Source organism: Talpa europaea (genome assembly GCF_964194135.1).
Source record: "Talpa europaea genome assembly, chromosome: 2".
Classification (NCBI taxonomy): domain Eukaryota; kingdom Metazoa; phylum Chordata; class Mammalia; order Eulipotyphla; family Talpidae; genus Talpa; species Talpa europaea.
The window spans coordinates 57,421,779-57,437,305 of record NC_140068.1 but is presented as its reverse complement, the minus strand read 5'-3'; the positions used below and the strand labels follow the sequence as shown (position 1 = coordinate 57,437,305).

The window sequence follows — 15,527 nt, the reverse complement described above, 5'->3', positions numbered from 1 at the left end:
CGCCTGCTGCTCCCCTCAGCAGTGTATTTCGTCAGTCTGCCTGTTCTGCTCCCCGCTCTGTCTCTGGTGAATCCTCTCACCCTCCCGTGCATCTGGCCTGTGCCCCGGTTCTTGTATAAATAAATAAATAAATCTTTAAGAAAAAAGAAAAGAAAACCGCATACCTCAACATACAACAAAACCAACATCATACTCAATGGCAAAAGACTGAAAGCTTTCTTCTAATAACTGGTACAAGACAAGGATGCCCACTTTCATCACTTACTTTTCAACATAGTATTGGAAGTTCTAACTAGAGCAATTAGGCAAGAAAAAATATAAAATAGCACAAAATGGAAAAGTAGAAATAAAACTATCATTACTTAGAGATAACATGATAGTATGCATAGAAAACCCTAAAGATGCCACTAAAAAACTAAATGAATAAATCAATATAATAAAGTGGTAGGGTACAAAATCAACTTACAAAAATCAGTTGCATTTCTGCATGTAAACTACTTAAAAGAAAAAAATGAAGAAAACAATCCCATCACAAGAACAACAAAGAGAATTAAATGTTTAGGAGTGAAGATGAGGAACTATATAATGAAAAGTATAAAACACTGTTAAAAGAAATAGAAGACACAGGAAATGGGAAGATATTCCCTACTCATGAGCTAGAACAGTAATCATTGCTAAAATGGCCATTCTACCCAAAACACTGGTGATGTAATCAACTAGAACTAGAAATAATAATAGTGGAATTTTAGATTTTGTTTTCAATCAAATAAAAGATTGGGCAAATAATTCAAGGCCCTAAATCAGATTAGGTAGGGAACCATAAATGAGCTTCCTGCTATATATAATCTCTAATCAAAACACCTGTATTGCTTAAATTATCCCCTAGAATCATTATTAACAAAATGCACTTCAAAGATAGGAAAGATGTTAGGAAGCAGTGATTAATGAGATAACATACCACATCTAAGGGTGCATAATCAATATCTTCCAGAAGGATCCAGTGGCCATTTGTGGCAGCTTGGGTCAAGGTGCCAGGCTGCCACACAAACTCTCCTGGGACATCTGTACAGCGATACATTCCCAACAACATCTGCAGAAAAAGGATAATTACTGATAACCACATACTCTGTGCCAATGCTGCATCCTTTGACTAATTCCATTAAACTTCTATAGGGATATAAACAAGCACTTGAAGTTTTCACTGCTTAGCCCCATTAGTTATTAGGAAGACAGTAACTAGTCTCTTATTTCCTTAGCAAAAACAATACTTTAGGGCCTCCCTAGTGGCCTAGGGGGGTCTCAGCACTATCACTGCGACAGCCCACAGTCCAATCCTACAGCCTGAGTTCAATCCCCAACCAGGGAATTAACCCAGGTGGTGCAGCAGACCTCTCCTGTCTCACCTGATGCCCACCTTAGCAGTGTATTTCAGTAGATCTGCCTGTTCCTCTCCCCACTGTCTCTGGTGAATCCTCTCATCATCACCCTCGACCCCTGGCCTACACCCCAATTCTATGCAAAAATAAATAAAATCTTTTTTAAAAAATATTTTAATATAGGGCCTCCCTGGTGGTGCAAGGGATTAAGCACCACACTATGAAGATAATAAAGCATGCTAACCCACTAAAATTTACCATTTCTTTAATTACCTTACTGTCGGTCTGATCTCCAAGTTGGACCTTAAAAAGTTGAGAGGGCTTCCTTCTACCTGTCATTGCAGCTAAATGTTCAACTAAAGATGTTTTGCCACATCCTATTGGTCCTTCCAACAACACAGCATTCTGAGAAGCGACTGCCATAGCCAAGGTCTGAAGATTTTTGCAGACTGACTCAACCAACACATAAGACTGAAAGGCCGCCAGATCCTGTTCACGAGAGGCGCTCCTGTTACTAGCCTAAAGACGCAAGGGAGAAATAAGACATGTCAAGAAGAGTCTTTCGGGCCTCCCTGGTGGCGCAAGGGATTAAGCACCACACTATGAAGCAGTCCGCAGCCTCTGCAGCATGAGTTCAATCCCCCAAACTGCCAGGGAGCAACCCACACGGCGCAACAGACCTCTCCTGACTCACCCGCTGCTCCCCTCAGCAATGTGCTTTGGTCAATCTGCCTGTTCTGCCCCCCATTCTGTTTCTGGTGAATCCTCTCACCCTCCACCCCCGCATCTGTGGCCTATACCCCAATTCTTGTATGCATAAATAAAAATCTTAAAAAAAAAAAAAAAAAAGCTGGAAGGGATCATGCTCAGCGAAATAAGCCAGAAAGAAAAAGAAAAATACCAGATGGTCTCACTCATAGCAGGAATCTAGAAAACTTAAATAAGGGACCAGGAAAATGAATAACTATAAGAAAGTGAAAATCAAAATCAACAAAAAACAATGAACCAGAGACACTTTTTGGGGGGTGGGGGGTGGGGGGGGAGGGATTGGGGTCAAAATGGGGGGGTTGCAATTGTATGGGGAATATAAAAATAAAATTTATTATTTAAAAAAAAAAAAAAAAGAAGAGCCTTTCCACCAAAGGATTTAAGTTTACCTCTATAACAATGCTTCCATTGACCATTACATAAACCTCTGCCAATAAAATAGTGCCAAGGCTATAATAACCTAATAACCATAGGTATCTTGTCCAAAGTAAAGCTTTCTTTTTGCCTTTCTTTTATTGTTGTTTTTCAATACCCATGCTGGGGGATAATGTACCAACTATAACATAGGGGAAAAGGTTTACTGGGAAAGTGGCATGATTATTTAACTTTCAAGGAATAGTAACTTCTGAAACATGACTGATATGTAAAGACAGAAGCTACAAGAGGAGGGTGACCAGGGGTAGTGGGTAAAGGAGAGAGGGACTATGGTGGAAGATTATTGCTGCTTTGGTGGTGGATGTCATATAAGATATTTTGTAGGTGTGAACTTATACCACTAGAACACATACAGTGTTATAAATCAACATTACCTCAATAAACAATTTTTTAAAAAAGCTGGAAGTTCTTGAACTGTCTGCAGGGCTATTACTCTTAGCACTTTAGCGGGCAGTCTAGGCCATAGCCTGACATTCTGCCCCTCCACTCCACAACATCAAGAATATGTGCTCTGGGTCTCCCCAGTGGCACAATGGGTTAAGTCTCAGCACTATGAAGCTATCCACAGCCACTGCAGAACAAGTTTAATCCCCAGCCAGGGAGCTAACCCACATGGTGTAGCAGACCTCTCCTGTCTCGCCTGCTGCCCCCCCTTGGCAGTGTATTTCAGTTGATTCACCTTTTTGCTCCCCACTCTGTCTCTAGTGAATCCTCTCTCCTCCCCCTGCCCCCTGCATCTCTGGCCTACACCCTATCTCTTGTATACATAAATAAATCTTAAAAAAAAGAATAGGTAAAGAAATCTTAAAAAAAAGAATAGGTTAAGAATATGTGCTCCAACCAGAACCCACTCTATGTTAAAAGTCTAATGTCCCAAACCTAATCTGTGTAAGGAAAATGGTTAAAAAAAAAAAAGTATACTGGGGGTGTAGAAGTCATCTTAGTGACTACAGGGAAGCACAAGAGGCTTTGGAAGGGGTGGTTTCTTAGAGCTGGTAACACATCTATGAATAATAATTGAATGGTACAGTTAACACATGTACGCTCTTACATATTTAATATACTTTAATTCTTTTTTAATTGTATTGCCTAGTAAACAAAATGATGGCTCAAAGAATGACTGAGGACTTATTCCAAGATCACTGAGTAGACCTGGGCATTGAAATGACAACTGACTACAGACTGATGGAAAATTGGTTCCCAATGGCTCAGATTTTGATATATAAGTCTTTCCAAAGTGTTGTCTGGAGGCACATTCTTAGAAAGGTTATTCATATGCTGGTAGGGGTGGGATGGGTTTGGAATTCATTACAGATAGTATCCTCCCACACATTAGACAAAAAGAATATTCTGACAGAAAGATGCTGCTGGGAGCTATATCTGGGCCTACCCCTGTCTCTGCCAAAGGCCAACTGGAGGGTCTCTAAGCAAGTCACTCTCATTTATACCATATAAAAGTAGGGTGTCACACCATGTGCCTTCCAAATTTATACAGTAGTAAATGAGAGGATATATGGAAAAGCTTTGATGAAAGTATCACAGAGACATCATTAGTTTCTAATTGAATATTAAATAAGACCACAAAGGAAATATTAGAGAGGTGGGCCTACAGTAAATTTCTCTTAATCTCTCCTTGAGCACTTCTGAAAACAGATTATCTATTTGGCAAAATTGATTTGGCTGATACCTATAACAGAGAGCCCAGCCAAGAGAAAAAGCACACTCAGTGTTAAGGAGGAGGAAGGGGCACAGTCCCTACTGATGACAACATACCTGCTCTCCAGAGGCTGGTGGCTGCTCAGGTAGCAACACACCACAGACAGCAGTCACCCTGGAGGAGAGGTCAGCTGAAACAAGGTGTCCCTGTAAGTAATGCAGCTCCTTCTCCTTACGCCAAAGGGAAGCTTCTGGATTGGCCAAAACCAAGGCTTTCTCCAAGTCTTGTAGCTGGGCCTCTTCTAATAACCTGAGGTAAAAGGATCTAATCAAGTACTTTAATGCACAGTAAAGGTACATCAAGATGGCCAGGAATGTTCCTTGCTTACCTCAACCTGAAATGGATCAGCTCCTCATTACTAAAACGCTTCTTAAGGAATGATAACTTGTGTTCTTCATTCATACAAGTGACCAAAGCAAGACAATTGGCTGTGTACCTGGAGAAAAAGTGCATAAATTTAGTCAACTTGTAGTTGATTCTAGAAAATTTGCTAGCCAACTGAACACTAGAAAAGGAAATCTTACAGATTATAACACACTTAAGACTACAAAATACAAATCAGGCATGAAAAAGTCACTTGACAGAGTAAAGAAAAAGGTGAAACTCCTCACACCATCTCACATTGCTAAGAAGTAAAACATGATTAAGGTAAAAAATAAGGAATCAAAGGCACTAGAACAAAAAAAAAAAAAAAACAACAAATTTTAAATGGCTCCCCTTTTCTCTTTGTGCATACAACTCCACACCCCTCTACCATTCCCCCCTGGAAGCAAAGGAAAAGTCCAACAGCTACGCACCAACGGACCAAGGTATCATGGCTTCTGAGAAGAGGGACACACACACTCCAGTCCCAGAGCTCCCGGAATACAGACTGCTCTTGCTGCAGAAACTTGTAGGCTGCTTCCATTAGGTCCCGGAGCTTCATTCGCCTGCGCCCATATCGGACTGGATTAGCATCTGAACTCTCAAGGAAGAGTCTTTGAAAGACTGGGAAAGTGTCTTTGAAATACCTCAGGGCAAACCTTCAGAAAGAAAAGGTATTTCATTGGTTGGTGAAAATATCAAAGAATACATCTCTACTTTGAGACACGTCAGCAGAGCATAACAGGCACTTACAAGGGTCTGAGACTGAGAAATAAATGCTAAAATCACCTACAAATACATATTGCAAACTGCTATTAAACAAACAAAACCCACTCATTTTTAACAAAGAGAGACAGATGTTAGAGGTGGCTAATGCTAAGACTGTCTCCTGTTCAAGTCCCAAGAATCAGGAACATGGCATGAGTTATCTGACTAGAAGGACAAAAAATTATTAAATTCTATGAACCAAATATTATATTTAAGTCCTGGGGATTCAAAACCAAATAGATGCTTATTTTGAGGAGCTTGCTATCTAGTAAGGAAAACAGTCACTTGCAGATAAAAGAGGTTACTCCGCACGCCCTCCCCACCAAAAAAAAAAAAAAGTTCAAATGAACCTGAGGGAGTCGAGAAGTATCACTTTGGTTGCACCTTAAAAGGAGATTCTCATGAAAGCACAAAGAGGACATTCAACACAGATAAAATAGGCAGTTCAATGAGATAGCATCAAGATATAGTCTGGTGTTCTGAAGTAACCAAAAGCAGCATGTGACAGCTGGTGAACAGGAAGATGTCAAATGACAAAAGAAGAAGTAAAGAAAGAGGGAGAGGCCAGATTATACAAAGCTGAGGTGGCCATGACGTAAGATGCTGTACTGTGTCTGCTTCCCACACAGAGTATTCTTCTCTGAGATGCTCCAAGAGACTCCACGAGAAACACTAACACAATTGAATTATAAAGACATCCTTATTCATTTATTCATTAAACAAATATATACTGAGCATGTGCTATGTGGCAAGCACTGTCCTGATACTAGAAATTTGTCAATAAACCAAAAGCATGGGAAAGCAGGCAGGGCCTCAGAAAACTTCAGAGGAAGGGGGAGGCCCTGATGACAGTGATCCCTAACAACGATTTATGGTTTGCCATGGGCCAGGCACTAGGTTAAACAAGTAAGAGAAGGCAGTTGGCTAGGTGGAAAGCAGCTAGTCTCACTTCCACATACATACATTTTCTTTTTTTTTTTTCTTTTCTCTTTTTTTTTGTAGGCCCCTCGCTGGCAGCCGGGGAACGAACCGGCGCTGCAGAGGTTGCAGGCAGCCTCACAGCCCAGCACTCAACCGATGCGCCACCAGGGGAGGCCCCACATACATACATTTTCACTAGAATGTCAGCTCCAAGAAGGCAGGGTTCTGGTCTCCTTTGTTCAATGCTGCATACCCATCACCTAGCACAGTACCTGACACATAATGGGCTGTCAATAGACAGTTGTTAAAGAGTTGCTTCATTTAACCCTCTTAAGGCTATAATGGAGGTGTTGTGAGAAAGTATCAATTGCAAAATAATTCTAAGGACAAAATCCATTGTACTAAGGAACAGAAAAGAAACAAGAAAAAAAGTAATAACCGTGGCAAAGGGAAGTCCACGCAGGACACTACGACCTTGTGGGAAAAGTATAAAAATAAGGAAAAGGAAACTACAAAATTTCAGTTTTAGTAGTATAAAATTAAGACCCATTTGAGTAAGAAAAAACTTAGCAAGGTACTTGACTGAAGCAAATTACCCCTCACCTACTCAGTCTTTCTAGGTACAGATCTCATCTCATAAAGACAAAAATCATGAAGTTAAAAGTAAAATAATAGAGCCACAGACAATCTGGTTTAGTTCCACACTGGAAAGTTTTACAGTAGAAAAAAGTAAAGCACCAGATGAACAGAGCGTACAAATGAGTATTGAAAACCTTGAGTCCAAGGGGTGTCATCAGAAGATAGCAGACTAGAAAGCTTCCAGCCTCACACAAAGATACCAACTGAACAATAACATACACACCAGAATACCTTTGAGAGAACTCTGAACATCAACTGAGAAGTTATAATACCCAAACCAACATAAAATCAAGATGTTCCAGAAAAAGTAGTTAGAAAGTTCCCAATGTTTTGCTTACCCATATGTGCCTCACCTATCCATCCTGGCATGATGCAAACCAAAAGGAAAACTCCCACACCAGGGACTCTCCCTTAGGAAAGAAACAAAAGGGGGAAACAGACATCCAATATTCTGACTAGTCTAGGGGCCACTTGAGAGACTGACATCCAACTTCGCTGACTCACGGCACTAATGGTACTGGCAGTCTTGTTTTGAAAGTCACTAAAAACAGACATGATCACGTGCAAAATTTTTTTTTAAGTTCACTTTTTTTTTTTAATTAATTAATTTATTTATTTATACAAGCACTGGGTACAGTCAGAAGCGCAGGAGGGTGAGAGAATTCACCAGAGCCAGAGCGGGGAGCAGAGCAGGCAGAAGGACCGAAGTACACTGCTGAGGGGAGCAGCGGGCGGCAGGAGAGGTCTGCGCACCATGTGGGACTGCCAGGGATCGAACCGGCGCCGCAGAGACTGCGGGCAGCTTCGCAACCTAGCGCTCAACAGCTGCGCCACCGGGGAGGTCCTCACCTGCACATTTAAGCTGCCTTTCCATAGGCAGACGCTAAAAGAGGGCTAGAGATTATGGGTTTCCAAAAAAGAAACACCAACAAACTGTTGGTGAGAATGTAGACTGCCCTATCCCCTCTGGAAAACAATATGGAGGGTTCTCAAAATATTAAAAATAGATCTATTACATGATCCAGCAATTCCACTCCTACATATCTGTCTAAAGTAGACAAAAACACTACTTCAGAGAGATATATAGCACTCCTATGTTCACTGTAGCACTATTCACAATAGCCAAGTTATGGAAACAACCTAAGTGCCCAGTGGTAGGTGAGTGAATTAAGAAGACGTGGTACAGGGCCTCCCTGGTGGCGCAGTGGTTGAGCGCTGGGTTGCGAAGCTGCCCGCGGCCTCTGAGGCGCCGGTTCAATCCCCGGCTGCTCCCCGGCCACCAGAGGAGGATCCCACATGGCGCGTAGACCTCTCCTGCCGCCCGCTGCTCCCCTCAGCAGTGTACTTCGGTCCTTCTGCCTGCTCTGCTCCCTGCTCTGGCTCTGGTGAATTCTCTCACCCTCCCGCGCTTCTGACTGTACCCAGTGCATGTGTAAACAAAACAAACAAACAAACAAATAAATAAACATGCCTCTATTAAAAAAAAAAAAAGATTAAAAAAAAAAAAAAAGAAGACGTGGTACAAACGCACAATGGAATATTACATGGCTATAAAAAAAAAAGATGAAATCTTGCCATCTGCAACATGGATAGAACTTAATTGGATTATGCTAAACAAAGTAAGTCGGGGGAGAAAGACAAATATCAAATGATTTCGCATAAATGTAGACTATAAAGAAAAGAAACAAAGAAATAGACAAAATTAAACCAAAACAAACCCTAGAAACCTGATGCAGACTTTAAGTTCCTAGAGGGGAGGTTAGAACAAAGGAGGAAGGGGGTCCAAAGGATTATGGTGCTTATGTGATGAGTGTGGTGTGGTAAGATACATCTGAGGAGGTGTCAATCTATTGCCCTAAATCACACACAGTGTTGTAAACCAGTTATTTCAATAAAAATAAATACATTGGAGGGAAAGTTAAAAAAAAAAAAAAAAGCAGGAGACTCTAAGGAAATAAATAACAAATAAATTAAAAAAAGAGGAAGCTGGACAGTAGTGACAGGCTGAGGCAGGAAGAGTAACTTGAACTGTGGTATTTGGGGTTATAGTGTGCAAAGCTGATCAGGTGTTTACACTAAGTTCTGCATCAAGATACTAACATCCTAGGAGTGGAGGAGCATCAGTTTGCTTAAGCAGGGTGAACTGATTCGGGCTGGAAACAGAAAAGCTCAAAAGAGAAATATATTAAGGGCCTCCCTTGTGGCCTAGGGGTTAAGTCTCAGTGATATCATTATGACAGCCTGAGTTTGATCCCTAGCCAGGGAGCTAACCCAATGGCAGATCCCACAGCAAATCTCTCCTGTCTCGTCTGCTGCTCCCTTCAGCAATGTATTTCAGTCAACTGCCTGTTCTGCTCCCTACTCTGTTGCTGGTGAATCCTCTAACCCCCACCCCTGCACTTTTGGCCTGCACCCCAGTTCTTCCATGCAAAAATAATAATTCTTATTAAAAAAAAATACATTAGAATCCAGTTCTAACAAAACTTACACCATATTGATTTAGAAGATTTATACAAAGTTTAAAAAGGCATTAAAACTCTTCTAACCTGTCCTGTTCAGCTGTTCCAGCAAGCAAGAAATCTCATCTGTCTGAAGTTAATGCTATAAGAGCCTCAGCTAAAACTATTTAAACCTGTCTTACGTGCAAGTCCGATTAAATGAGGATAGGGGAATCCTCAAGGGTAGGGAAAATACCTTGGCAATTTTCCAGACCTGTTTTGATAGCGAAGACTCAAAAGACACCTAGTAAATTGTCACTGAACTGAGCTGAGATAAACGGATTCTGCTGTGCTTCTCCTTCCTCCCTTATTTTTACAAACTACTTATCTCTCTCCTTTGTGTATTTTCCCTTTCCTTTTTCTCAACTCAACTCCTCCTTACTTCCACTTCAAGGAGAAACACAAAGCATAAAACTATTACTTACAGGAGGACATCAGGATGGTTACCAATGAGTTTGCTCATTGACACACAAAGCCGTTCATGTAGATCATGGTTGACTTGGCCTCCAGCTTTAATGGCTTCAGCATTCCTTTCCAGCAAATCCAAAAGGATAGGGCGCAGCTGGCGACCAACCAGTATAGTACAGTCCTTATCCAGAAGTAACTGTGCTAAAGTACTCAGGATACACTGGCGATCTTGAGGAGTCCACACCTTAAAGAAAGACAAAATAAAATGTCTATGCAAACAACAGCACTGCTGCAGAATATCAAAGAGCCCTAGTTTAGAACCAGAATAGCCAAATTCCAAACTTCATATGTGAATTTACCTTATAAAACACTGTAAGGGGCAGGAGGACAGGGACACGGAGCAGGTTTTCTATGATTCTATGCAGATGGGGTAAATGAGGGGAGAGTCCTGGAGCCCTCAGTGGCTTTTGCAGGCTTTTGTTGGGATTTACCAGGCACACAGCAGGCAGGGGTGCTGGGGGGTTGGGAGGGGTTGGGTCTCCCAGCCCCCAGCAAGTCTTCACTCTGTCAGGGCTCTCCAACATTCTCTGGTGGTCTCTGCTGCTCTTGTGGTTCTGCTCTCTGTCTCTGCCAGCGTCCCCATGACGCCGCCCTTAAAAGCCCAGTCTTAGCACAGGTGAATCCCATCTACATATGCCCACACCCTATTCTAGGTGCCCGCCATGAGGCATGTATTCAGGACCGACGGTTCCGTCATCTATTCTAATGGCGGGAAGGCAGAAAAGCCTGATACTTTTACCTTACCCTACAAACACAGTGAAGTTTTTTTTTTCTTTAAAGATTTTTTTTTTTTTTTAATTTATACAAGAACAGGGGTACAGTCAGAAGCATGGGAGAGAATTCACCAGAGCCAGAGCAAGGAACAGAACAGGCAGACTGATGAAACACACTGCTGAGGGGAGCAGCGGGTATGGCAGGAGAGGTTTGTGTGCCACGTGGGACCCTCGCCGGCGGCCGGGGATCAAACCAGCAGCTTCGCAGCCCAGTGCTCAACTGCTGCACCAGGGGAGGCCCCACAGTGAAGTTTTTTTGCGAGAGGATTAGAGTAATTCAATGTAAAGGATACTGAAAATGAGTTTCAGTTCACTGAAGTTTGAGGTAAAAGGACTGATACCTGGATTCCATGTAAAATGCTACAGTTTTCTTGAAAAATAATGTTTCAGGGTCTTAAGACACCAAAGAATGAAATATTTTCCCCAGTTCCTTTGCTCTTGAAGAAAATCACAGAAATTAAATTAAAAAATAAAAAAACCTGCAGTTAGTATGCCAAACCACCAACTCTCCTGAGAAAAAGATAAGAAATCAATTTCTGGAAGTGAATTAAGAATAAAATTATAGGGCCTCCCTGGTGGCACAGGTGGTTGAGCACCGCACTGTGAAGCTGTCTGCAGCCTCTGCAGCACGGGTTCAATCCCGGCTGGCCGACGAGACTCCCACATGGCGCAGCAGACCTCTCCTGTCTCACCCGCAGCTCCCCTCAGCAGTGTATTTCTTCAGTCTGCCTGTTGTGTTCCCGGCTCTGTCTCTGGTGAATCCTCTCACCCTCCCTCGCATCTGGCCTGTACCCCGGTTCTTATATAAAAATAAATCTTTAAAAAAAAAAAAGAATAAATTATAATGGCTTCAACCTCTGAAAAATAAACAACACAGACATCAAAGTAAACAGTCTCATTGGCCACACTTTGTTATGCTAGATCAAACAGACCAAAAATTCTAGTGCTTCAGTTAAGAAAGTTTATAAGCATAGAAGGGAAAACAAAAATGTGTAAAAGGTCTCATATTGGTAGTGTGTTTGCAGGTCTGCACAACCCTGGGTGCCTGGCAATATTATGCAGGTTTAAATTACAAAAGTGGGGACTCCCTGGTGGCACAAGGGGCTAAGTCTCAGCACTATGAAGGTATCTGCAGCACGAATTCAATCCCAGCTAGGGACTGACCCACATGGTGCAGCAGACCTTTCCTGTCTCGCCTGTAGCTTCCCTCAGCAGTGCACTTCAACAGATCCGCCTGTTCTGCTCTTCACTCTGTCTCTGGTGAATCCTCTCACCAGCCTCCCACCCCACACTTAATGACCCACATCCCGCCAAAAAAAAAAAAAAACAACCAAAAAACCAAAAGGGGTATACCCAGTACTATGAACGTATCCTAAGAATACATTCTACACTAAAATGTTATCTATAGAAGGGCAGTTTGAAGATAACCTAAATATTATATGCAAAAATAAAACAATTCTTTCCAAAGTTAATATTTAGAAAATAAAGTCACCATACACTTAAGCTCTTACAAAGTCTCCCAAATTATAAGGCATTTTCTCATAACAATACTTAATTCTGAACTAAGCACTGACTGCAAAAAATGTTATCTTGAAGCACTATCTATCAATATTAGCTCTATTGTTCATAGGTGATGAACAAGCAGGCCGCAGGCAGGCCTGGGTAAAGGGATCTGAGGCAGGCAGGCAGGCAACCAAGCCTCCCAGTCCCCCACAAATCTTTATGCTCTTTCTCTGGGCTCTCTGTAGTGTCCCATTCGCCTCCCCTGGCCCTGTCTTGTGGTTTCACCTCTTCCGTAGTATTATGTCTTCCTCTTGCTGTTGCCACTGCTGCTGCTTTTAGCCCAGCCTCTAAGCTCAGGTGTGCACACTTGCGCATGTGCGCGCACCCATACTCCAGGTGTCCACAATCAGGTACCATGCTCTCCCTCCAAAGCACATTCCTGCATTAACACCATCAAGGCCACAGGTGATAGCCACAGAGGCTAGTGGCATAAAAAAATCCTGATCATTTCATTTATCCTACAATAGGTCATCTGACAAATTTCATAAAACAGAGACAAGGATATTAGCAAGCCCTCTAAAGACAATCTATGTGCTTCAATAACTTACTTCTTTTCATTATTGACCAGCTTTTCACTGTTTCAATATATAAGTTCTTTATTTATTCACATACTAATGGATATTTACTATTTCCTGTTATCATCAACAAAGCTACCATAACATTCATGTAAAAAAGATTTATGAACATATTTTCACTATGCTTATGTTTTTATTACCTGAAAATGAGATTGCTGGATCACATGGTGACTGTATGCTTAATTTTTCAAATTGTTTTAAAAAGTTTTGATTTTTAACCTTTAAAAAAAAATGCAGTATTTTATATCTCCACCAGCAATGTTTGAGCTCTCTAACTGCTTCAACTATGCACCAACAAATAGAATTATCAGTCTTATTTTGCCATCCTACTTGAGAGTGCAATGATACATAGTGCTTTTATTTGCATGTCATTAAAGATTTAGTTTTTGGGGGCCTCCCCAGTGGCGCAGCTGTTGAGCGCTGGGTTGCAAAGCTGCCCGCAGCCTCTGCGGCGCCGGTTCGATCCCCAGCTGCTCCCCGGCCACCGGAGGAGGGTCCCACATGGCGCGCAGACCTCTCCTGCTGCCCGCTGCTCCCCTCAGCAGTGTACTTTGGTCGATCTGCCTGCTCTGCTCCCGGCTCTGGCTCTGGTGAATTCTCTCATCCTCCCGCGCTTCTGACTGTACCCAGTGCATGTAAGGGGAGTGGCTAGCAAGACAGAGGTCTGTTGTGCCATATGTGGGGTAGCTCCCTGGTATGGGATAGAACTCAGGCCATACCAGTGATAGCACTGAGACTCAACCCCTTGGCCACCAGGGAGGCCCTGAGTGGATTTTGATAGTCAATTAATTGTCTAATTCATTGGTATAAAATTGTTCACAATAGCAACTTTTCACTGTTTTCAAAATTTGCAACAGTGGCCTCTAATTCATAGTAGTTTGGATTTTCCCCTTTTTTCTTGATCAACCTTTTCAAAAAATCAACTTCTGATTTCACTGGTGTACTGTCTGTCCATATCCTATTTTATTCACTTACAACTCTTTATAATATCTTTCTTCTACTTATTTTACATTTAATCTGCCCCTATTAAAAATCAGTTTCTTTGTAGACTTTCCCATTTATATTAGTGATTCCCTTTGGAGGAGGCTCATGAAACTCTAAGTGTATCCTTGACTCTTGCTTCCCCATTGTTTCACATTAACATTATGTGTTAATGTTAATGTTGCTTCCCCGTTGTTTCACATTCACATTAGTGCTAGTAACCTACCCACCTACCACTTCAGACCTAAATCACTGCCTTTGCTTGCTACCCTAACACACACACACACACACACACACACACACACACGTGCGCGCGCAATGTATAGGTGACTAAGTTCTAAATACTGGAGTTACCCAAAACAAACAAGAAATCCCACACGCTTTAACTCTCAAGAAATTCAGATGGGGTGGGATGGGGGGGCGGGGCATGAGTGGGAAGCAGAAAATAAAAAACTAAAATGAAACCCGAAAAAGATGCGGCAATAAGGATCCTCAACTCAAACTGCGAGAAGTCAGGAAGAGCAGGCTCTTAAAAGTCTGAACATCAACGTCCCAGAAAATTCTAATTCACCTTATAGTTCTATGGTTAGTATCAGAGTTGGCACTCATAGTCTTGCTTTGTCCTTCGATTGTTTTCGGTGTTTATATAAACTCACTCCAGAAATGGATGCTAGATTTCCAGGGGTAAAAGACCATAAAGGATTTATCTTTCCGTCTCTGAACAGTACCACACTGTGCCTAACGGACAGCAAGAATGCAATCAATACTTGTCAACAGAAGGAAAAGACACGGGATAGGAAAGATCACGCACCAAAGGCTAAACCGATGGCTGGGTTCTGCACTCTTAGGTAATAAACATGTCAAAACGGCAGATAACCAAGCTCAATTACAGGAAAACCACATTTCCAGTGGAAGGCCACGCCTGCATGGGGGTAAGTCGGTGGAGAGGGAAAGGATAGTCTCCCCTAGATGAAAACAAAAGCTTGCTTCCAATTTCCTCCAACACGCGCGGATGCCTCAGCCACTGAGCAGCCCGTGGAGGGGCAGAGGAACAAGACGCAGCTTCTCTCTCCCCTTGAAGCAGCGCGTCTGCGCGCAGGGTCGCCCAGCACAGGAGAAGGGGGGTCGGCGGGGTCGGCCTGGCGCCTTCCCCCCCCTTCATTCCCTTACCTGCTTGGCCAAGAACCTGCCTAACTCGCCGCGGCTCTTCTCGTTCTTGGCCGCGATTAACCGCAGAGGCGCGGCCGCCACCTCCAGCAAAAGATGCTCCATGACCAGCGGCCCTCCGCCCCGAGCGGCCACCGCGTTCCCGCTTCACGCTCAGCCCCCCTAAGCTGCTGAGGTCCCCGCGCCGCAGCTGCCAACAACTACGCCCCCAGGGAAAGCGGCAAACGCCGCACGGCGGGCACGGGAGACCAGCACCACACGTGGGGCAGCACGCGGCGCTCTGCGTCATCAGCTCGCGACCGCGACGCGGGGGCGGCCTCGGCCCCACCTCCTTGGCGACGGAAATAACGCACTCGCTACGCGCCACTTCCGTAGGGACAATCGAAGCTGAAAGGACTTTTGCTACTAGCTCTAATGCATGTTTTGATGGGAGGGCTGAGAGACAATGCATGAGGGACATCAAGACAGAAGATTCAGCTAGGAAAAGCGAGGGAGCACCTCAGGGGCCCATGATC

General features: G+C 43.0%; 1 protein-coding gene across 3 annotated transcripts in view; it reads right to left on the bottom strand.

The window, feature by feature from the left end:
• Positions 1-15,117, bottom strand: part of MDN1 (midasin AAA ATPase 1) — a gene marked incomplete at both ends in the record, with an annotated part of 130,774 nt that extends 115,657 nt beyond the window's left edge. For all 3 annotated transcript variants that reach the window (XM_084227907.1, XM_084227908.1, XM_084227909.1), the window contains 7 exons: positions 959-1,090; positions 1,650-1,895; positions 4,353-4,545; positions 4,625-4,732; positions 5,094-5,318; positions 9,911-10,137; positions 15,016-15,117. In XM_084227907.1, the coding sequence (XP_084084033.1) occupies positions 959-1,090; positions 1,650-1,895; positions 4,353-4,545; positions 4,625-4,732; positions 5,094-5,318; positions 9,911-10,137; positions 15,016-15,117 (1,233 nt within the window). The remainder of the gene's footprint in view (positions 1-958; positions 1,091-1,649; positions 1,896-4,352; positions 4,546-4,624; positions 4,733-5,093; positions 5,319-9,910; positions 10,138-15,015) is intronic.
• Between the last annotated feature and the right edge of the window lie 410 nt (positions 15,118-15,527).